General features: G+C 39.4%; 1 protein-coding gene across 2 annotated transcripts; it reads left to right on the forward strand.

Moving 5' to 3' along the window:
* Nucleotides 1-3,379: 3,379 nt before the first annotated feature.
* Nucleotides 3,380-23,707, forward strand: MMP12 (matrix metallopeptidase 12). 2 transcript variants are annotated; one of them, XM_041772080.1, is made up of 12 exons: nt 3,380-3,513; nt 8,574-8,645; nt 8,917-8,988; nt 10,121-10,368; nt 10,963-11,111; nt 11,195-11,320; nt 14,564-14,725; nt 15,274-15,397; nt 20,644-20,777; nt 21,144-21,303; nt 22,029-22,132; nt 23,054-23,707. In XM_041772080.1, the coding sequence occupies exons 4-12, from the start codon at nt 10,151-10,153 to the stop codon at nt 23,152-23,154; spliced, it is 1,278 nt and encodes a 425-aa protein (XP_041628014.1). In that variant the 5' UTR covers nt 3,380-3,513; nt 8,574-8,645; nt 8,917-8,988; nt 10,121-10,150; the 3' UTR covers nt 23,155-23,707. The 2 variants fall into 2 exon arrangements, with proteins under 2 accessions (XP_041628014.1, XP_041628013.1); XM_041772079.1 differs by lacking the exon at nt 3,380-3,513 and having other exon boundaries at nt 8,508-8,645.
* The last annotated feature ends 241 nt before the right edge of the window (nt 23,708-23,948 follow it).

The following is a 23,948-nucleotide window of genomic DNA, read 5'->3' on the forward strand; positions in this document are numbered from 1 at the left end:
ATATCTAACTTAATTACAGTTTCACCTCCCCCAGGAATGTAACCTCTAACCAGCCAACCTGGAATGTTCTGGTCAATACTAGTAGGTAATCTGCTCAGAGACCCTTCCTGTCCCCTCAGGAGGGCAGCCTTGCCTAAAACAATGCATTCTTTGCTAATAATTTCCTTTTTCCTACTCCTCCGCCGTAAAAAAAACTTTCCTGTTCTTCAATTTGACAGAGCTCCCCTCTACATGCTAGATGGGATGCTGCCTGATTCACGAATCGTTTAATAAAACCAATTAGATCTTCAAATTAGTCGATTGAATTTTGTTTTTTAACAATACAATATGAGCAAGAAAGAAAAATGTAGAAGACTATCTAGATTTTTGTAAAAAATTTATTCATGAGAGACACAGGCAGAGGGATAAGCAGGCTCCCTGAGAGGAGCCCGATGAGGGACTCGACCCCAGGACCCCAAAAATCATTCCCTGAGCAGTGATCAGTGGTTCCCAGGACCCAGGATCACTCCCTGAGCAGGTACTGAACCACTGAGCCACCCAGGTTCCCCTATATCTAGATTGTTAATGAAGAGGAACCAGAGAGCAGGATAGGGGGAGTTATTCATTGGAGGAAGAAGACAAGAGGGGGCTGCATGTCAGACAAATGGACTAACAAACAGCAACGAGACCCCTGTGTTGAAAAAGGAAGGTGTCCATGACATAAATTGCATGCATGATAAGAACTCATTTCTGTAAAATTAGTTGAATGTGTATTTATGGATGAAGAGAGGCAGAGAGGAATAATGACCATGGTGGTCATCTGATGAATGAAATATTCACTGATACTCTGTTCTTCAACTTTTACAAAGTTGATCCCTTACTCTTTTCCCTATAGTTATTGTAGTTCAAATACATTATGACTGATATGCATTATTATATAATCAGAGAAAAAGATTAAACTTTTATTGTGATAAAGAGAAAAACATTTGCTTATTTTTATCAGGTGCCCATTCTCATTCTCGATGTATAATTCCAGTAGCCACTAAATTAATTATGTTCAGAAATAGGACATAGAAAGCCCATAAATCAAGGTCTCTGTGTCAAGCACCTTATTTGTGCAGATTCAACATGGATCTGGCATCAATGAAGGGGCTTAGAAGTTGGAAGGAAACAAACTTAGTAAATGCACGTTAGTGGTGTAAGGGAGGCAAAACTGTACCTCCACCCACCCTGGGTTTTCAGACGGAGCTCTTTAACAAAAAGACAGTTTAACGAGAGAAAGACCGTGAGCTGCATGCAGCCCACATCATGCAGAAAAACCCTAAAAAAAAAAAAAAGTAACTCAGAATGGCGGCTCAGAATTCCAGTTCATAGTCCATCTTGCACAAAAAGCAGTATGTTTGCAGAGACCTAACAAGACAAAGGAAAGCAGATTCAGGCTTCCAGGGGCAGCAAACACAGAGAAGGTAAACCATGGTGGAAATTAGTGGAGTGAGGTGTGTTCCTGGAGTCCTCCAGTCTGACTCTGGTAACAGGAGAATTTGTATCTTGCCTCTGGCAGAAAGGGGGAAGGGAGCTTTCTCTGCTTTTACTGTTTCTCAATTGTCTTCAGCTCAAAACAATTTTTGGGCCAAAGAGACATATTTGGGAGTGTTTTTTAACAATACAATATGAGCAAGGAAAACAGCTTCCTTCTGTGTATGAGAGAAAGAAGTCAGAATGAGAACAATCCGCTCAGTCCCAAGTGCAGAAGCAAGGAACACAGAGCCTGCGAGACGCTTGCGGCAGGGGAGGTGGGGGGTGGGGTGGGGGTGAGGCTTGAAGCAAAGATGCAGATGCGGGTGTCATGGGAACTGTGTTGCCACAAAACACCTGTGCAGGAGCCCTGGAAGACCAGCTGCCCCAGGACTGATTAAAAGCAGGATCAAAGTCTTTCTAAAAGCTGTCAAGAATGTGACTAGACACACAGGGAGTTCTCTGAACTTCCTCGATTTATGCCTAAAACACAGTTATTTAGATATTATTGTCACTCACTATGAGATATTTTCCATTTGTAAAATGAATTCTAAGCATGATTCATGCTTCCTTGAAGGGCTTATTAATCATCTGATGGAGTTGGTGGTAGAAAGGAGGAAGTCCCTTGCTGTCTCCACAGAGTGGATCTTTCTAGGGCCACCTTAGGCAGGAAATCCCAAGAGCTTGTTATTCATAGTGAAACTGAGATGTGAAACTTGAGTTCATGAATGTTCTTGGTTCTAAGGAAGAGCCTCTCTCCTTTATCTGTATTTGTCTGGGAATGTTAGGTAGCCATCCTGCACTGAGTATTCCACTTCCAATTTGGTAAAGCCATGCCCAGGTGGCTTCATTCGGTTCCCACTCGTGTGTGGGTGCCCGTGTGTGTTTATGTGTGTACTTCCTTCTTCTTGCTTTCCCTTCCCTAGATGTCCTACTTGTCCTCCTCTCTACGGGCCCATGTGATTCTCCAGCTGGGCCCCATACAGTTTACTTTGGTCAAGAGCCTGGCATATCCCAGTGGAAGAGCACTAGCTCAAAAATGATCTCCCTCGCAAACTAGTAGTGGTGATTGCATGTCTTCCAGTAAAGACTAGTTATGACTGCACATTTTTCTGGTGGAGAGTCTTAGGTCAATATTTTGAAGTTCTTTATGTCTTTTAGAGTGCTCTATGGCAATGAAAATGTCCATGAGATTAGTAGCTCTTTAAGGAGTCGTTAAACAATACCTGATTGAAAAATTTGTGGAAAGGCAGCTGAGAGTGAGAAAGGCTTCTGAGGAGTCTAATGTTTTTGGTTGGAAATGGCTCAGGAATTGGGATGGGCAGGCATTTCAATATTTCATAAGTATTTTGCTGATTTAAGGACAGGCATAGAAAAGAAACTGCTTGCTGCAGAAATGTGAGCACATGCCTATGCTAGGTCCAGGGAGGTCCCCTCTATATTTTTGTTTCAATTCCTTTAAAATCAAACACCTATTTATTGACTGCTTCATCATACTCCCCTTGTGTTCTCTGAGGCTGAAAAAGGGTCCATGACCATTGGTAGTTTATAAAATGTATGCACTTCCTGGAAAAGTTAGATAAAACATTGAGAAAATTATATTTAAATGTATGAATAGTAACAATGATGACGAGGAGGAGGGTAGAGCGCACCCACGATGCAGAAAGGACCATGTTAAATAGCCTGTATAGGTAACGAGTATGAACCTCAGTTCAGCTGCGCTAGATATGATGCATTTTTAAAACATTTAACCTCAAATCTGAGGTTCCATCGGGCTGGCAGAAGGTTCAACTTCAGCCACTCTTGCATTCTATGTCCTCCATTTCAGTTTGCCCAGCCTGTGAGTTCTTCTCTTCTGCTGAGTCGCTTGTGTGGCAGCCCCCTTCGGGGAGCTAGACGCACCAAGCCCAGATCCCATCGCCCTGCTGCACCACACCTGGACAGCACAGCCACGGACTGTCTCCCGGACAGTGGCTCCTGGAGCCACAGACTCCTTCAGTACTTCCAGCATTGGCTCAGGTAGAAAATATCCCTCTTTTCTCAAACTGTAGCCATTTCAGTGGATTAAGCTTCTTGGAAAGAAGGCCGAGTGAGAATAATATGATCAGCGTCATAAACGTTGAGGCAAAACCACAGAGTTGGCTCACTGCTTGAGTAGAGCTTGAAGGAAAGGAGAGAAATATAGGGAAAAAATGTCCTGGTTTAAAAACTACCTAATCTCACTCTTGAAGAGAACTATGTAGGTTCTGTCTGATCCATTGATTTGTTCTCTGAGTTGATCTAACTCACAAATATAGCTGGTCAATCCTTTGTAAGAATGTCACAGCTTCTTACTGACACAAAGTTCAACAGATTTGCCTTCTGTGGTCTAAATAGTGCCTCTGAAATCCAGTTCCCTTGGCTTTACAGACGTCTCCCAGAGGCTGTGCCTCACTCATATCAGCCTCTGGGAGATGCCATGTGGGGCCAGCAGATGTGGTGTCGTTGTCAGCTACTGACTAGCAGCAGGGGGTCTACGCTACTACAGGTCATATGTTCTCAATGGAGGCAATATCCCCCCCGCCCCCAAGTGGGTAAAATTGGTCACTGGGGGCAAAAAAAAAAATCATCTTTTTCTTTAATGTATAAAGGACAGATAACCATAGAACATATAAACAGAAACATAGTATATCTCTGGTATTAAAATTTCATGAGAGAAGGTCTAAAACCTCTGTTTATGGGGGGAAGTGATGAAAGAAATGTTGAGAGACATGCTGTAGGTGTTACAAAAGGAGAACCAACATCTAAGGTCAGGCTGTTAAGGTGCCAGGCGTAGCACCAAGCAGTTTCATGCACCATCTTATTTAATCCTCCAAACAGTTGTTTATGGATGAGGAAGCTGAACTTACATGACTTGCCCAAAGCCACACAGTTTGTAGGTAGCATAGCTGAGGTTTGAGGCCAAGACTCTTTCCAAAGCCTTGCTCTTCTCGTTAAACCAGACTGTAAAATCAAAGTCGGTGTGGACATATCTGCGTCATTATCTCCACCCTTAGGCATTCACCTTGTTGTTGGGGAGCAAGAACAAGAAAATAAACAGTTGACTAACAACACATATGTGTCTGCTACCACGTTGTGTCTGCTTTGTGATATGCGCATAGGACGTCAGCTTCCTGCTGCAGTTCACGTTTCACACTTAGTTTATTGTTTGAAGGGGAGCCACTGGCTGGCGGGAAGAAAAGGGACCACAGAAAGAAACCACAGTGACTTTTACCTTCATTGTTTTCCTCCCTCCATTTCCTCTCTGTGGGCTGCACCCCATGGGACCAATCTCACTCCTGAACTGCGCTCTCTGGTTTTCTTGCCAGTACTCGGCAACTCCCCATTTGGGGGTTGGTGAACCTGGTGATACAGCTTGAGATTGAGCCCTGGTTTGAAAGGCAACATATATCTAACCAGTTAGTCTGATGTTCTCTGCCTTATGGACAGTTGAGTAGCAGCCCCATGTAGGGTCATATTCTAGGTCATTCTGGAAGAAGATGGGGAGGGGACTCTAAGAAGTGTCTCCACCATCAACATTCGCTCTTCTCTGGGCTGTTTGTGATTCTATGCTGGGTGTATGTGGATGCACTTGTGGTTAAAAACCGTTATTTAGGTTGACTTTTCTCCTATGTGGAAAAAGTTAGCTGGTCTAACCCAACCATGGCATGACCAATATTCAAGGACAGAGGTAAAAGGAGAAGGCAGAGAATGAACTTTTATTAAAGTCTGTCATATGAAGGTAGGTGCTTTCATGCATGATGTCACTTATTTTTTACAAAACCTTAATATTATCCTCATTTTACATACAAAAAAATGAAGCATGGAAAAGTTAGTCTAAGTGCACACAACTGGCTAGGGTGACTTTTAATGTCCATGTTCTTCAGGGGTGCTCTTTAGGGTCAATTCCTGGGGAACTCTGGCAGCAAAGTCACTTAGCAGTAGGGCATTCCTCAGGCCAGGGCAGGGAGGAAGCACACAGAGGTGATTCTCCAGAGAGCAGACCAGGAGCTACCTCCCTGGGCATCCGTTTCACCTAGAGCTTCCTCCTGGCCCCCACAACAGCCAAGGGGACAGCCTGCTTTAACTGAAAAGATTGAGAGTATCACAGTGTCACTGTGTAGTGTTTGCAATAGTAAGATACCCAGAGGAAGACAGAAATCTGAAGAAAAATCAAAGTCATATGTTCCAAAATGATATGTGCTGTAGCAACAAGGCAGGGAAGAGTCAGAACACCTCCCAGATGGCTCCTTAGGCAATTCACTTCCTTCTTCTGGACTCCCCAGTCTTCATCCATAAAAGGAGAAGGTTAACTAGCTGAAATTTTCTTCCTACATGAACAGGCTATTGGTGAAAGGGTTAGTTATGGAATTTCTTTGTATATTTGGGCAACATTTCTCTTCCCTGGTCCTTGCTGATGACCATGTTCTCATTTTCCTCTAGATCCTCAGGGATGACACCCCAAATAGTTGAAGGTGATTATATCAGGGATATGCCTTAGAATGACCTGGTGTCTGCCTCAGGAAGGAAACAGTGTAATAGAGAATCATTGTGCTATAGACTTTGCTTTTTACTAAAGAAGATCTTGAAAAAAAAAAAAAAAAAGAAGAAGATCTTATCAACAAGTGGTCCCTGTTATGAGGGCCTCTGACCTCGGCCACTTTCTGCTCTCCTTCACATGGGCCACTGCCAGTGACCCCCTGATTCTAACTTCCCTCAGTGTGTCCCCTAGAAGCAGTCTGGGCCTGGATCATAATCTTGTAGCTCCTTCGGACACAGGAGAGGGGTCTGGGCACAAGGCGATCGCCCTTCTCATCCCCATTGCCAACTCTTCTAAACGTCTTCCCTGAGAGAGAGCAGTAAAGGAAGAAGGTTAGCAAGTTGCTAAACCTGTAAGGTGTGTCAAGCAGTAGGCTAAGTACTCTTCCCTAAAATTTAACATAATCCTGGTAACAACTCTTGAGGTAACTGCTATTTTTATTCCAATTTCACAAACGGAGAGATTAAGTTTTATACAGATTAATGACTGTGAAAGATTGTAAAATGAGCTAAGATTCTCAGGCTGGGTAGACTTGACCCCAGAACCTAAGCTCATAGCCCCTGCAATGTTCTATGACTGCCCAAATGGCCCTTTCCCTCATACTCAACCCCTGTGGGGCATTTGGTAAGCCAAGACCAGAGACCATTAAAATTTGGGTATAGTTTTGTTTTTGTTATTGTTTTTGTGAGGACATTTTTTCCCCTTCCTTTGTATCTTGGGCATTTTTGCCTTGTATCTTACATCCTACACTTTCTAGACTTCCTGAAATTCTTCCCCAAACCAGACCCCTTCCTGCTATGATGAGTAAGACCAATTCTTGTATGTTCTCAGGGTGGTTTAGGAACACATCCTCTGTGTAACGATCGCTCCCACAAAGAAAGTTTATTCTTGATATTCTATAGGCCCTATTCTCCAACAAAATTCATCCATGCCTATTTTCTTGAGCATCTACTAACCTCAAGGCAGTCTTAGGCACAGAAATACAGTGGTGAGCAAGGCAGACAGACTCCACTCTAATGGAGCAACATTCTGCTGGTAGAGAACCAGCCCAACCCATATTTTCTGACAAATCCCACTTTTTCCTGCTTTCTAGCCAAACCACTATGCTTCTTTTATGATTCTTGAATTAAATTCAGTATCTGACAGAATTACTACACAATACTTCTACATGATCTTCCCCTTCATGGATCCTAGAGCCATACTTGGTTGCAACCATAAGCTGCATGACACTCCTTTTGGGCCAAGAAATGAAATGAATATTTGTGAGCATGTATGGTACGTGGCTCACATTTATAATACATGTCTCGTTTCATCATCTCAAAAGCCTAAGGAGGCAAAGATCATTATCCTCATTTTCAAATGGAATATCTGAAGATCCTAGAGGTCAAGTCACAGAGCTTGAAAAGGGCAGAGCCAGAGGGAGGATGCCAACCAGCTACAATACTCCTACAAGTGCCTCCTTGATTTTCTGGAATGCCAGCCTCAGGGAAAGGCTGGGAGCAGCTGGCAGTTCCCAGGGGGTTGGGGGAGAGGTGGGTCACAGCAGTGACTGAATCCTAACCCACCACCGGTGGCCCCTCTATGAGATGACCCGCACAGATTTGAGAGACAGCCCCCCCAGCTCCCACGTCTACCTGTGTGATTTATGCTGGATTTTCAGATGTTTTTGTCTCTAAACATTCTCTGTGACTGACAAGCAGATCCTGTGTGAACAGAGCAACCAGACCAAGGGAAAGGAAGCTGAGCAGACAGGGAGGTAGATTTCAGAGGCAAACCTTTCCTATCTTTCACAGTTGAAGTGTTGACATTAGGATGCCAACTCCAGCCTATTAGGGAGGTATGGGACGTGGCCTCTGGAATCTCGACCCACGTACACAGTTGGGATCGGGCATAAGTTAGCAGAGGATCTAAACTTGCACAACACATAAAGCAGACATCAAAGCATCAGGATGTTATAGACTTTTCTATGTTAAACTTCAAGTCTCTATATATCACAGTTCGCTAGGGAGCTAGAGTCAGCTTGGAGAGGATTCTTCTACTTTATTTTATTCATTTGACATTTTTAATTTTGTTTCTTGAAAAAGCTTATTTCACCTACAGTAAATATAAGGAAATTATTATAGTAAAAATTCAGATACTGAATTTTCTAAACATACATTTTAAGTTACTGTTACATTTTCAGTGTGTAGTGTTTCTCACCTAATGTGTTATTCTACAGGGCTTATTTATTTTGAAGGATATAATAAAATCCTCTGAGTTGTTGAATGATGAGTTTGGTGCTTATTGACCCATTGTGGTCCTAGAAAAAGATCTGTGCTTGTGTTTGCGTGTTTTTGAGATAAATCAAGGGATGATATCAACTGTGAGTCACTCGAAGGATTTCATATTCACAGAACATGGCCTAAGGACTATATAAGTAAGGACATTTGAGGAACTTTGTACTGAGAAGGAACTGGGTAGGTTGAGTTGAGCCATTCGCAACTTTAGAATGAAGTTTCTTCTGTTGGTACTGATCCTGCAGGTCACTGCTTCGGGTACCATTCCTCTGACCAACTCTGCAAGCTCTAAAGAAAATGATGTGGCATCCAGTCAAGTAAGTATTGACACTAGAGTATTTACCCAGCTTGATTTTTGTCTTTAAAATTTATTGCATTGACCAGTTTTATCTTGAAAAGTACTAGCTGAAAACTAGTTTAGGAGACTACTTGCTTCTAGCCCTGTAGAAAGGGCTAGAAAAGTGCACAGCTACTTTGCCAAAGAGAATGTAAGAAAGTGATATTGTTTCTTTGCCAAAGAGAATGTAAGAAAGTGATATTGTTTTTGAAGGAGTGTTATAAAAGTCTCCAATTGAAACTGTCCTACAGGTCACTGCTTCCAGACCTGTTCCACTGACTAACTCTATCAACTCTGAAGAAAATAATGAGACATACGCTCAGGTAAGTATTGACACTTAGAGTATTTACCCAGCCTGATTTTGTCTATAAAATTTGTTGCATTGACTAGTTTTATCTTGAAAAGTACCAGTTGAAAACTGGTTTAGGAAGCTATTTGCTCTGAACACTGTATTTTTCTTTGCCAAAGATGAATGTAGGAAAGGCATTGGTTTTTGAAACCATGTTATAAAATTGGTGGATGAACTTGTCCCTTTTACTAAAAAGCTTTGGCTGAGGAGAGTTAGTTCAAAATAATTGGAGTTCTACTTCTGTTCAATATTTTACAATAATCATTTAATGCTATTTAATAATCTGAGGTTTGAGCAATGGCTTGGTTATGTAACCACTTCAGCCTACCATGATGATTCAAGAATACTTTTTACTTTCAGACATCCCAGATATTTCTTCATGAACATGTTTTAAAAATTGGATATTTTCCATTTGTTTCTTTTCCCTAATTATATAAGTTTGGACAATCTCCCCATTCTCTAAAACTCTTTCAACTTTGCATTTGCCAGGGTTGTCCGTTGTGCTAAGCATTGGATTCTTTTTTTTTTTTTAAGATTTTATTTATTTATTCATTCATGAGAGACAGAGAGAGACAGAGAGACAGAGAGACAGAGAGAGAGGCAGAGACACAGGCAGAGGGAGAAGCAGGCTCCATGCAGAGAGCCCAACATGGGACTCAATTCTGGGTCTCCAGGATCACACCCTGGGCTGAAGGCAGCCCTAAACCACTGAGCCACCCAGGCTGCCCAAGCATTGGATTCTTAAGCAGGAAAATTTTATCCCAACTTAAATTGATAATTTATGTATCCTGACAATAAAGGTTTTGCTGTTTACTTGATGCCATGATATGCTAGATACTGAAATATATTTTAACAGATAGAGACAAGGTCAAAGGGGTAGAGACATAAACGTGTTTCCAGTGGGCTTCCAGTAATCAGTATTGGTAATAGTTTGGGGCTCACCTTAACGGCAAAGAGAATTAAGATTTTTTTTCTCCATATAATTAATTTTCTGATACATGGTTCAGAAGCACCAATGTGAGTTGGTGTCAATGTGAGTTGAGTCAAACATACAGAGCTCCATCAGAAACCCCTCCATGTACTACAACTAAATATATTTTTTTCAGAGGTACCTGGAAAAATTTTACGGTTTTGTGATGGACAGAATTCCAAAGACACAAATGGGAGTTAATGGGAACTTAATGAAGGATAAAATCCAGGAGATGCAGCAGTTCTTAGGGCTAAAAGTAACTGGGAAACTGGATGCATCTACTCTGGATATGATGCACATGCCTCGATGTGGACTGCCTGATGTTCATCACTTCTCGAGGATGCAAGGGAGACCAGTATGGAAGAAACATTTAATTACCTACAGGTAACATTGTAGCTGTGCACTTTTCTACCTTCCCATAGGTCTGACGCCCAGAAACCTGAATCACTCAGAGAGAGCCCCAAGTCTGGAAGCAGATAAGAAGCCTCCCTCAGTTGTTAGCATTTCCCCTGTGTTGATATTCATTCTTTCTAGAAGGGGGGATTGTTCACTCAAGGAAGAGTTGTTTGGCTTGTCAGCCCAGAGCAGAGTAGAAAGGCTGCAAATAAAAAGAGAATGAAATTAAATCTATAATAAATAAGAGACACGAGAACATTTTATAGGATGGTCAAAATGGATAAATGCAGAGGTCTGGGAGCAGAGGCAAAAGGCATAAGCTTCTATGAATGTAAATCCTTCACAAAGAAAACCCATACATTGTAAATGAGAAGAGATCCAATTAGAGTCCTTTTCAGGAGGAAGCTGCCTAAGGATACACAATTCTGTAGCTAGTGATGCAGGTTTTTATTATCTAGACTATCGATCTATGAAATGAATCCTCTTCCACCAATGCAGGCAATGTGATATGAAGTATCACAATAAAAGAATTAACACATGGCTTTAATATATTGTTCTCTCTTCGTTGTTTTGCTGGTAAAGAATAAATAACTACACTCCTGACATGCACCCTGAAGATGTTGACTCTGTCATCCAGAAAGCTTTTCAAGTATGGAGTAATGTGACCCCCCTGAAATTCAGCAAGGTTAATTCAGGAGAGGCTGATATTATGATATTTTTTGCATCTGGAGGTAAATAACATAGACTTATTTCATCTGTATTGTTGGCATGACCTATAGCATGTGAAGGACTGATTTTCCTTCCTTTTACAAAGCTCATGGAGACTTCAACCCTTTTGATGGCAGAGGTGGCATCATAGCCCATGCTTTTGGACCTGGACCTGGGATCGGGGGAGACACGCATTTTGATGAGTCTGAAATCTGGACTAAAACCTACAGAGGTAAGAAAAGAAACCATTAAAAAACCCTAAAACCAAAACCAAACAAAAAGCAAAGAAAAAAACAAAATCACTACACATGAAAAACCCTTTACAGATTCTAAATTACATCCCACTTTTGAAAGGATGTATTCTGAAAATGATTAGAGGGTAGAAAGACTCATTCTGATTAAAATGTGTCACTAAATAAAATGTAACACTTTGTCTCAATTTCACCCTCTATAGGTTATCTAGGTTATCTTAGAGCTAGGTTATCTTAAAGATCAGTTTTAAGAATCCTGAGGATGAGCTAGTTCATTAGTGTGAACTCAAGAACCCTAAAAGCCATAGTTTAGAAAGGTAAAAACTATAATTTAGTCAGTTTTTGCCAAGTGGTCCATAAACTCATGCAAACACAGATACTAAGGATGGGTATGCCAGCAATGCTAGGGTAGGGGTTGTCTGCATGATCCATTATAAACTGACACTTTCTTAGATTTATAGTGACACAGAATGATGAAGTTATAGTGCAGAAAATTTAGAAATCCTTGTAGCAAAACACAAGATTATATGGTCATATGGTCTCTTGAGGTTCCGAGGTCAGAACAACAGAATGTCCAGGGGATCATCTGACAATGCCTTGTGTGTATTCACAGAGGAGGCTATAATTCACTATCCCTCTCAGACAGTGGGGGGAGAGAAATAACTAGTCTCCCCTGTTTGAAGGAATCACTATCCATTGGAAAATTCAAACCCTCATATCACAAGCCTTACTAATATTTCCAGGGGAAATTCTAGATTATGACTAGCTCATGTAGAAAGTAAATGGAAAGTCTTCAAGATGGGCTCTACTCAGCACCCCCTTCTCTGTATATTGCATACCTCAGATGGCAGTGTTTTCATAGACCAGAAAGGCTATTTGTTTTAGTCTGACACATGGCCTAAGGCTTATTAAATTCTTGATTGAGAAGAGGAGTTTTGCATCATCAAAAGACAAGCTATACAGAATTAGGTCCACATTGAGCTGCAAAGCCTTAGCTGGTCATGTGTTAATTTCATCCAAGGTTATTTTGGGTGTATAGTCTTTTCATCTGACATGGTAGACTTGGGTTGGTTAGCCTCACAGAATGTTTTAGCATTCTAAAGGACTTTAGAAAAATAATTTATTTATTTTTTTTTAAATTTTATTTATGATAGTCACAGAGAGAGAGAGAGAGAGAGAGAGAGAGAGAGAGAGAGAGAGAGGCAGAGACACAGGCAGAGGGAGAAGCAGGCTCCATGCACCGGGAGCCCGATGTGGGATTCGATCCCGGGTCTCCAGGATCGCGCCCTGGGCCAAAGACAGGCGCCAAACCGCTGCGCCACCCAGGGATCCCTAGAAAAATAATTTAATACAGATATTTATGGAGAGAGGAAATTAAGAGCAAAAAAAGGTTAGCAGCTAGCTCTTGGAGAAGCTGGGACAGAATGAGCATTTCCTAGCTCTCTTATTTTAACTTAGTGTGTAGTTTCCACCTGTCTGTGTTGCCTTATTTTCACTTGGTGCAATTCTGTGCTTTCAAAAAGCTAAATTACTTATTAAAATTATAACTTAAAGTGCTGACTGTCCGCCCACTTTTGACCCGGTAAATTAAATGAACAGTTCTTTCAGTGGTTGCTGAGTTTCTATCACAACATCAGATAGGGGTGCTGTTTGGTTACAAAGACAAAGAGGACACTTCCAGTGTCCCCATGGAAGAGCACACAATCTAGTGGGAAATAGATCACACACAGAAACCCATGATTCTGAGATAAAGCATTATGGGAATTGAAAGTAGGAGAAATTCAGATTTAGGTCAAATTGTAATAGGTTTTTCCTACTTTCCCCAGTTTTAGGCAGAGTGCAGAGAGTGAGCCTTTGCTTCTTTCTCATTCTCTGAGAGAAGTGAAAGCATCTGTGAGTTAGCTGCTGAGCTCCTGGGTTAGAAGAAATGCTCAGAGGATCTGTGTTCCTAAAGCACACCCAACCCCCACCCCAGGAGAAGTGTTCTCTCATTGTTCACACCTGGTGCTGGAGAGTAGCTCAGGACCACCCCCCACAGCTGAGTGGGGTGTGACCCTGGGAAAGTCAGCTTTTCTGAGCTTTGGTTTTGCCATAGGAAAAGACAAAAATGAAGGTGTTGGACTAAAACATAGGTAAATAAAATAGCAGTCAGGAGCTATTCAAATCTTCTCAAAACTGAGAAATTTGATATGTACCCCTTTCTGTTACCTACAAAGGTACATTCTCTAGAACATACAGAAAAAAAATGAACAGGTGTGACTGTAATTGGAGATATAAATATGTCTGCAACATAAGCATAGACTTTGATTTCATTTTGAATCATGTACAGTAAAAGAATGAGCTTTTGAGCCAAATTTAGATTTGAACCTTGGTTCAAGCACTTAGTTTGGTCCATTAATCTTGCTGATACTGTGTCCTCATTTGTAAAGGGAGAGCGCAGTAGCTTCCTTTCAAGTCACATATGGAACAGACGTGGTGTGACACAGACCTGGAACTTAATATGGCCTTATATCTGGGTTTAGTAAAGGATGGTTGGTAAAAACTTTTCCATGTCCACTGAAGCCCAATCAAGAGTAAAAGCAGAAAAAAAAAGAGTAAAAGAAGAAAGGAGCAGAAATGATGTGGAACAATGAGAACAATTAAACAGAGCTACAGGGATCCCTGGGTGGCGCAGCGGTTTAGCGCCTGCCTTTGGCCCAGGGCGCGATCCTGGAGACCCGGGATCGAATCCCACATCAGGCTCCCGGTGCATGGAGCCTGCTTCTCCCTCTGCCTGTGTCTCTGCCTCTCTCTCTCTCTGTGACTATCATAAATAAATAAAAAAAAAATAAATAAATAAATAAACAGAGCTACAAATTATTCTGGAAATGTCCACAACAGAATATGTGTCAGGTATCTGCTGGTGCTGAGATCCTTTTTGTCCACAGTAGGACATTTGACAACATTTGGAGAGATTTTTGGTTGTCAAAACTGGAGGGGTTTGCTACTTGAATTTAAGTGGTGAGCCCAGAGATTTCTAAACACCTGGAGAGCCCTAACCACAAGGAATTATTTGGCCTATAATGTAGGCAATGCCGACATTGAAAGGCGTGGGTCAGAGGGAAAGGAGATAAGTATTCCCAAATGGGTTCCTTTTCACTGTATCAGATTTCAGTTATATAATTGTTCTCTGGATGCAGACATATTTCACTGCTCTTTTCCCCTTCTGGTTGGTTTCTTCTTAGGCACAAACTTGTTCCTGGTTGCTGTCCACGAGCTTGGTCATTCCTTGGGTCTTGGCCATTCCAGTGATCCAAAAGCCATCATGTTCCCTACTTACAGTTATGTTAACCCCAACACCTTTCACCTCTCTGCTGATGATATACACGGCATTCAATCTTTCTATGGTGAGTTGAATTTCTTTACTGTTTTGCCTTACAAAGATACTCTTATGAAGAGTCTCATAGTAACTATATTTGAATAAAACCGTAACATCTGTCTTTTGTCTTGAGCCTCATGAAAACCCTATGAGGGAGGTAGCACATATATTACCTTCATTTTACAGAAAAGCACAGGAGACCCAGTATGCTAATCCCATGACAGGGGCAGAATCTGAGACTTCCGGTCTCAGATTTGGTCTTTCTGTCCAGTACACCGTTGTCTTTGAAGAAGGCATGCAGAGAAATAATCTGCCTGGAATAGGAAAACTAGAGTGATCAGATTTTTCTCCTCCATGACGTGACATTGAGACCGTGAGGGGGAAAGATCTTTATTGTATGCTTCCTGTGAGTCTGATAGGAAGCATAAATTGCTTTTTATGCATTTTTCATCTAGAAAACTGAATGTTTTATTATTTATTTATTTTTTAACGGAATGTTTGAAAAAGAATGGTTCTTCCCTGTAGCAGCTAATATGCATATTTTTTCCCCTCATGCTTCTTGAAATGTATTTTCAGGAGGTCCAGAAAAAACCCAACTCTCATCAAATACAGATGGTACAGAATCAGCCAACTGTGACTCCAATTTGAGTTTTGATGCTGTTACTACAGTAGGAAACAAAATATTTTTCTTTAAAGACAGGTAAAATCATCTTCATATCTAACCAATATTAAAGGCTCTGTCCTAGGATTTTTAGAATGTTTTGTCAGAGATTGGTGGGAGATGATGGAAAATGAAGTAAATGAAAATTAAGGAGAGACTGGGACTCACTTCTATAGGAAGTAGATGGCCTGAAGGTTTTGAAGGGTGAGGGTGGTGTGATTATATTTGTGTTTGATAAGAAGGCTGATAGGTTAAAAAAAATGGATTTGCAAAAAGAATCTGGGGTGAGGAAAGACCAGGCAGGAAGTAAAGCCAGACTACTTTAATCACAGGTAAAAATGGTTGTCTAGGACTACAGGTGAGACAGTACCTATTTAAAAGTCTTGATGGTTCTTGATTATAGAGAAAGGAATTCCAGAATAACTTAGAGCACAGATTGAAGGAGATATTGGAGGGTTGGGGCATGGAGAAGATTAGTATTTGGTATATGTGACAAATATTCTCCATTTTTTAGATTGAAGAATAATTAACATGCAATATTGTTTCAGGTGTACAGCACAGTAATTTGATATTTATATATATTATGAAGGAGTCACCAAAATAAGTCCAGTTCCATCTGTCACCATACAGAGTTGTTACAACATTACTGACTATATTCTCTGTGCTGTATATTACATGCCTGTGTCTTACTACACAACTGAAGTTTGTACTTAATCCTTTTCACTTATTTTGTCTATCCTCCCATCTTCTTCTTGCTGATAACCATCAGTTTGTTCTCTATGAGTCTGTTCTGTTGTTTGTTCATTTGTTTTTTGGGTTTTGTTTTTTTTAGATTTCGCATTTAAGTGAAATCATATGAAATTTCTTTCTCTGACTTATTGCACTTAGCGTAATATGCTCTAGGTCCATCCATGTTGTCACTATGGCAAGATTCCATTCTTTATTACCACATCTTCTTTATCTATTCATCTGTTGATGGACATTTACATTGTAACCGTATGTTGGGTATTGTAAATAATGCTCCAATGAGCATAAGGGTACATATGTCTTTCCCAGCTAGTGTTTTGTTTGCTTTGGATGGGTACCTAGAAGTGGAATTGCTGGATCATATGGTATTTCTATAATTGACTTCTTGAGGAACCTCCATATGGTTTTTCACAAGTGGCTGCACCAATTTGCATTCCCACCAACAGTGCACAAGGGTTTCCTTCTTTCCACATCCTCACCAACCACTTGCTATTTCTTTCTTTTTTTTTTTTTATCCTAGCCATTCCAACAGGTGTCAGGTGATCTCTTCTTATGGTTTTGATATGCATTCCCTGATCGTTAGTGATACTGAGCATTTTTCATGCATCTATTGGCTGTATGTCTTCTCTGGAAAAATATCTATGCAGGTTGTCTGCCTATTTTTTGTCAGATTGTTTGATTTTTTTAAATATTGAGTTGTATGAGTTCCTTATATATTTTGGATGTGAATCTTTTATTAGATATATCTCTTGCAAATATCTTCTTCTATTAGATTGTTTGCCTTTTCATTTTGTTCATGGTTTCCTTTGCTGTACAGAGCTTTATAGTTTGATGTAGTCCCTCCCACTTGTTTATTTTTGCTTTTGTTGTCCTTGTCTGAGGGGATGGATAAGAAAGAAAGAAGAAAGAAGAAAGAAAGAAAGAAAGAAAGAAAGAAAGAAAGAAAGAAAGAAAGAAAGAAAGAAAAAGAAAAGAAAAGAAAAGAAAATTTTCAGTGTTCTACATCATTTCTACTCCTTTCTGCTTTTACTCTTGATTGGGCTTCAGTGGATATGGAAAAGTTTTTACCAACCATCCTTTACTAAACCCAAATATAAGGCCATATTTAGTTCCAGGTCTTCTGAGTCACGGGGACTGTTTCATACCACATCTGTTTCTTCCTTCCTTTCTTTCTTTCTTTCTTTCTTTCTTTCTTTCTTTCTTTCTTTTTTTTAAGAAAGAGACATTTAATGCTGTTCTTAAAAAAAAAAAATTCAGGCTTACATTTAGATCTGCCCTCTCGATTGTGACCAAGGCTACGCTGCTCATATTTGCTGGGATGCATGTGCCTCCCCCATGGAACGGCAATGATGGGGGCCCCAGAAACAGAGCTTGGGGTCCCCGAGGCTTCGCTGGGTCATCAGAGTAGGGGAATATGATCCAGTCCTGAAGTCCCCCAGTTTAGCCAACTTTTGGATGAGGCAAGACAGAAGTGGAAGCAGGGCTGAGCTCTGCTGGTCAGGGCAGCTCCTGCCTTGGTCTGTAGGGAGATGGCTGGGGCCAACAGCTTAGGATAGGGGAGGTGCCTGTGACCCTCCTGAGGGGTAGTCCCAGCAACCAGGGGTCTGGGAACATTTGCTCATCAAAGCTTTTGTATTTGACTTTTAGCAGAGCAGAAGCTAGAAGACTCCTGTGGTCCCCTTTGTGGTGCAACGTGTATGCTATGTGCACAGCTGGTGGTGGCAGCCTAATCTCTGAAGCCAGTGTCAGAGAGCTCACTGCCTATATTTTCTTCTAGAAATGTAATGGTTTCAGGTTTCTACATTTTAATCTTTAATTCATTTTGAGTTTATTCTTGTGTATGGTGTAAGAAAGTGGTCCAATTGGATTCTTCTGCATGTAGCTCTCCAGTTTCCCCAATACCATTTATTGAAGAGATGTCTTTTCCCTGTTCTCAGATCCTTTGTCATAAATTAGCTGACCATTTAAGTTTGAGTTTATTTCTGGGCTTTTTATTCTTTTCTGTTGATCTATGTGACTGTTGTTCTGCTAATACCATACTGTTTTGATTAATTTAGCTGTGTAGTAAAGTTTGAAATCTGGGAGCATATTACCTCCAGCTTTGTTCTTTCTCAAGATTGCTTTGGAATCTTTCCTGGGCCATACAAATTTTAGGATTCTTTGTTCCAGTTCTGTAAAAAAAAAAAAAAAAAAAAAAAATCCTATTGGTATTTTGATAGGGATTACACTGAATCTGAAAATTGATTTGGATAGTATGGATATTCTAACAATGTTGCTTCTTGCAGTCCATGAGCATGTATATTTCCATTTGTTTGTGTCTTCTTCAGTTTTCTTTCATCAGCGCCTTATAGTTTTCAAAGTCCAGGTTGTCCACCTCCTTGGTAAAATTCATTTCTAGGTATTTTATTTTTCTGATGCAATTATAAATGGGATTGTTTTATTAATTTCTTCAGATAGTTTGATATTAATGTATAGAAATACAACAGATTTGTATATTGATTTTATATCCTGCATCTTTACTTAGTTCACTAGTTTTTTGGTGGAGTCTTTAGGGTTTTCTAATTATAGTACCATTTCATCGGCAAATAGCAACAGTTTTGCTTTTCCCTTTCCAATTTGGATGCCTTTTATTCTTTTCTCATCTGATTACTGTGACTAGGACTTCTGACAGTAGATTCCATAAAAGTGGCAAGGGTAGACTTCCTTGTCTTGCTCCTGATCTTAAAGGAAAAGCCTTCAGCTTTTCACCATTGAGTATGAAGTAAGTGGTGGGTTTGCCATACCTGGTCTTCATTATGTTGAAGTTTGGTCCCTCTATAATAATTTTAATGAGAGGTGTTTTTTTTTTTTATCATGAATGGATGATAAATTTTGTCAAATTCTTGTTCCATGTCTATTAAAATAATCATAATTTTTATCCTTCATTTTGTTAATGTGGTATACTGCAATGATTTGTGGATATTGAACCACCCTTGCATCCCTAGAATAAAATCCCCCTTGATAGTGGTATATGAGCCTTTTAATGTATCATTGAATTTGGTTTGCCAATATTTTGTTGAGAATTTCTGCATCCATGTCCATCAGGGATATTGACTTATAATTTCTTTTGTGGTGTCTTTGTCTGGTTTTGGTATCAGGATAATGCTGGCCTTATAGAATGAGTTTGGGAACATTTCTTCTTCTTCTTCTTCTTCTTCTTCTTCTTCTTCTTCTTCTGAAATAATTTGAGAAGAGTAAAGATTAAGTCTTTTTTATTCGGTAGAATTCACCTGTGAAACTGACTGGTCTTAGATTTTTATTTGCTGGGAGTTTTTGATTACTGATTCAATTTCATTTCTAATAATGGGTCTGTTCAAATTTTCTATTTCTTCATGATTCAGTCTTAGAAGATTGCATGATTTGGGGAATTTATATCCACTTGTTTTGGTTGTCCAATTTATTCACATGTAATTGTAGTCATAGTCTTCTATGATCCTTTGTATTTCTGTGAAATCAATTGTAACTTCTTTTGTATTTATGAATTTATTTATTTGAGTCCTCTCTCTTTTTTCTTGATGAATCTGGATAAAGGCTTACCAATCTTGTTTATCTTTTGAAATAACAAACTCTTAGCTTCACCAATCTTGAAAATATTTTTTTAGTCTTTTTTTTTTTCAAATTATTTCCACTCCAATCTTTATTATTTCCTTCTTTTAACTTCGACCTTTGTTCTTTTTCTAGTTTCCTCAGCTGTAAGTTTATTTATTTGAGGGGCTCCTGGATGGCTCAGTTGGGTGTCTCCCTTCAGTTTGGGTCATGATTCTGGAATCCTGGGTTTGAGCCCCATGTTGGGCTCCCTGCTCAGTAGGGAGACTACATCTCTATTCCCTCTGCCACTCCCCCTACTCTTGCATTCACTCACTCTCTCTCTGTGTGTGTCAAATAGATAGATAAAATCTTTTAAAAAAGATTATGTATTTGAGATTTATCTTATTTTTTGAGGTAGGCCTATGTCACTATGAACTTCCCTCTTAGAACTTTTTTATAGTAGCCCCAAGATTTTAGAATGTTGTGTTTTCATTTTCATATGTCTTAAGTTATTTTTATTTCTTTTTTGATTTCTTCATTTCTTCATTGATTGTTTAGCAGCACATTATTCAGTCTCCATGCTTATGGGTTTTTTTCCAGTTTTCTTCTTGTCATTGATCTTTAGTCTCATTATTCTTCATTTTTGAGATTCAAAAACTGAGACATTTGAGATAAATAAATTCTTTTATAAACTGGTGAAGGAATTGTAGGTATAGTTTAGAACCCAGATCTCTTGATTTCAAGTGTCAGGGTATTTCCATATGGTGGCTTGCCTATTAAAATCAGTGTTATTACCAAAGAATCTATTAAGATCTATTCCTTGTGGTGCTCCTATCGAGACATCCATGGAGCAAGATGTGAAGACATTGGATAAAAACATTAAGCCATTTCACAGTCTTTCCCAGTGAACGAACATTGGTGGTTCTTGAGTCTATAGTGATTTTTAACATGTGTTAAATGTTTTTCATCAGATTCTTGTGGTGGAGGCATCCAGAGAGTACAAAGAACAGTGTTACTTTAATTTCTTCTTTGTGGCCAACCTTACCATCTGGCATTCAAGCTGCTTATGAAATTGGAGCCAGAAATCAAGTTTTTCTTTTTAAAGGTAACTCTAATGTTTAGTTTGCTACTGAGTCAAGTTTATGGAAGAGAATAAATGAAGGAAATACTACTAATTTTTATAAACATAGAGAAAAGCCCTCCAGATTTAATTAATGGAAAGTCTGAACTATGAGCTAAAAAAATAGCTTAAATACCTAGGTAATGTGTAAAGATTTCAGGAAAAGTTTGTCCAATATAAGATCATGATATTATGAAAAAATACAGAACCATTGAACATAAACCATGTTCAAGAACAAGGAGCAATATGTTTTGGAACTATGGGTACAGAATTATGTTGTTTGTAGTGAGTCAGTATTTCTATTATTCTTTTTGTATGATTCCAGTGCATGCTTTCTCTTTCTCTTCACAGATGATAAGTACTGGTTAATTAGCAATATGAGACCACAGCCACACTATCCGAAGAACATACATTCTTTGGGCTTTCCTGACTCTGTGAAAAAAATTGATGCAGCTGTTTTTAACCCACTTCTCTATAAGACCTACTTCTTTGTAGATAATCAATTTTGGAGGTGAGCTTTAATGATTGGTATGGTGACTCCTAAAATTCATGAAACAAGCAGGGAATGGGGTTTTCAGTAGGTAGGTTTTCTATGCAAATTCCCAAGGATCCCTGACCTTCCTAGGAGAGGTATCAAGGGAGCATAGATCTGGACTATTACTGTCATCCTACTTCTCTTCCCTAAATTTTGGGATTCTGATATGAGATAACACATAATGTGTTTTTTAAAGGAACACTTTAAGTAAAATGTCACGTCATTAATCACAGTAGAAGTACATTGGAAAACAGTGGCTTAGACATATGAGACCCAGGATTGATACAGTCTGAGGAGTGTACTCTTCAGATACTTTTTAGAACCACTTGACCCAAGGAGACAAAATGAGGAAACCATCTTCTGAGTGGCAGCAAATCCTGTAAGGTCTTCACCTATAGGAAATTTGACAGTTGGGCTCTACAAGGCAGGACCAGGCACGGGTGGAGGCATTGTACAGCAATGGGGAAAGTTCCTGACCAGAACTCAGGACACCTAGAGTCTGAGTCCTGTAGGGACATGGAATAAATCACTAGACTGTTTAGGTCCTTGGTTTTCTTCTCAGTGCAACTGAAGTTGGCTTTTCAGGAAAAGCCTTTCAAGAGAGAATAGGTAGGTCTTGTGGTTTGTGTCATAAAATATAAAACTCCTCATCATGAAATACAGTTTTTGATGGAGGTCCTACTGATTATTTCTTTGCTCAGGTACGATGAGAAGACACAATTCATGGACCCTGGTTATCCCAAATTGATTACCAAATACTTCCCAGGAATTAGACCTACAATTGATGCAGTCTACTATTATAACAGTAAGTAGATCAGGAAGCCATGGAGATACTGGAAATCCCTTTTTAAAACACTGAAGATTATAAAGCCTTCAAAGTCAGAGAATGGGGACCCAAATAAGTACAGAACAGGACCCAGCAGTTCTCCATAGGGCCGCTGAGGGAAAATTCATAGTCTGCTAGGGTTAGAATAGGTGGGCTCAAAGAATGAGTTGTGTACACAGTTTATTTCTAGGGTGGTCTAGCTGGTGGGAGCATATGATTCCATGCATCTTGAGTCTCTAGAATGTCTGACCATGTCAAGCTGCACAGCATCTGTGAGAGAGCATATGACAAGACTCAGGCAAGCTGGCCTCACATACTTTTTTATGCCTTACATTTTGTACCTTCCTTGTAGCCCCTCCCACACTGCATGGGCTCATGTGGACTAGGGCTAAGGGTGAGATAAGAAAAACTTGAGAATGTTGGCATTTATGTTGAGAATATCTTTAGGCAAGGTCATCTGAAGCAAACTGTTGGTTGGACCAAGGCATTTTGTTTTTATTCCCATTGCCATGGGAATAGCAAGGGAATTGCTTCTTACTTCTCCATCAAGGCCTCTATGTGCCCCACCTGGCTCCAATTTCTTCCCTCACACTTTGAGTTCTCCACCTTGAGTGTGACTTTTCAAAAATGGTCACATCTTAATAGTCAGCTTTTAAGACCAATCTTCTCAATTAAATTAATGAAGATATTTAGTGGTGAAATGTTGGGCAGTAAATAGATATCCTGAGGCAGCATACTGAGTGCAGGGGCCTAACGTTTTTATTCTCAAATGTCTAATATAGATCATCTTTAAAATTTGGTCTAATATAGGTAATCTACAAAAGCACAGATCTGTGTTTTTTTTTTTTTTTAAGAAATGCAAGTGAAGAATTAAACTATTCAATATGTTTTTATTTTTAGGACACTACTATTTCTTCCAAGGACCTGACATATTTGAATATGATGTCATATCCCATCGTATCACCAAAAGGCTGAAACAAAATATCATGTCACGTTGTTAGGAATGGTATAATTAGTGATGTTGGTCAATTCACTTCAGTTTAATTATTGCATACTTGCTATGTGCCCAGTATACATGAACAGTGACATGTGTCATGAAATAAGGTAAAATCCATAGGCCATAGATAAATTATCACATATATACTTTGGAGAGTACATTGGAGAATATATATATATATATATATATATATATATATATATATATATTCCTATACTGTCACTATACGATATGTAAGGTTTTTTAATTTTGAAAATCATCATTGTCAATTTTTACTTGATTCAACTATTAGGCTTGAAAACAGACACTTTTTCAAGGGGCAACAGAATATTTTGGTCCTTAAACATCTCAAAACTGAGAAATTATTATTATTTCTTTGCCTTAACTACCATTAAGAAATGATTAGTTTCTGCGGCCATCAAATCTTTCAGCAAGTATATAATTTCAATTCTTTTGAAATACAAACATAATATACCAGAAAATGACAATTAATGTAACATATAAGTAAATTATATAATTATGGTCATAATGTTATTTTATTCTGTTATCAGTGTTGATTTTTCTAAATCTTATATAAAGTACATTTTTTTCCTTTGCTCAAATAAAAATTTTGAAAGGAAATATTTGGTTCCTGAGAATTTTTTCCTGAATAACAATGTCCATTTCAAAAATAGTTCTGAACCTACTCCTAAGTAAAACAAGCCTCTACATAAGTGTACCAAGAGGTGAATGGGAATAAGGCAAGTGGGAAGAAGTTGTATTTACTTGGCTACTCATTGAACACCACCTAAATCCCTA

The sequence above is a fragment of the Vulpes lagopus genome, chromosome 10, assembly GCF_018345385.1.
Source record: "Vulpes lagopus strain Blue_001 chromosome 10, ASM1834538v1, whole genome shotgun sequence".
In the NCBI taxonomy this organism is placed as follows: Eukaryota; Metazoa; Chordata; class Mammalia; order Carnivora; family Canidae; genus Vulpes; species Vulpes lagopus.

Coding starts and splice junctions, on each gene's coding strand:
- MMP12 (XM_041772079.1), top strand. CDS start 8,541: ATGAAGTTTCTTCTGTTGGTACTGATCCTGCAGGTCACTGCTTCGGGT. Junction 8,646..8,916: donor ATGATGTGGCATCCAGTCAA/GTAAGTATTGAC, acceptor ACTGTCCTACAG/GTCACTGCTTCCAGACCTGT. Junction 20,778..21,143: donor TCAAGTTTTTCTTTTTAAAG/GTAACTCTAATG, acceptor TTCTCTTCACAG/ATGATAAGTACTGGTTAATT.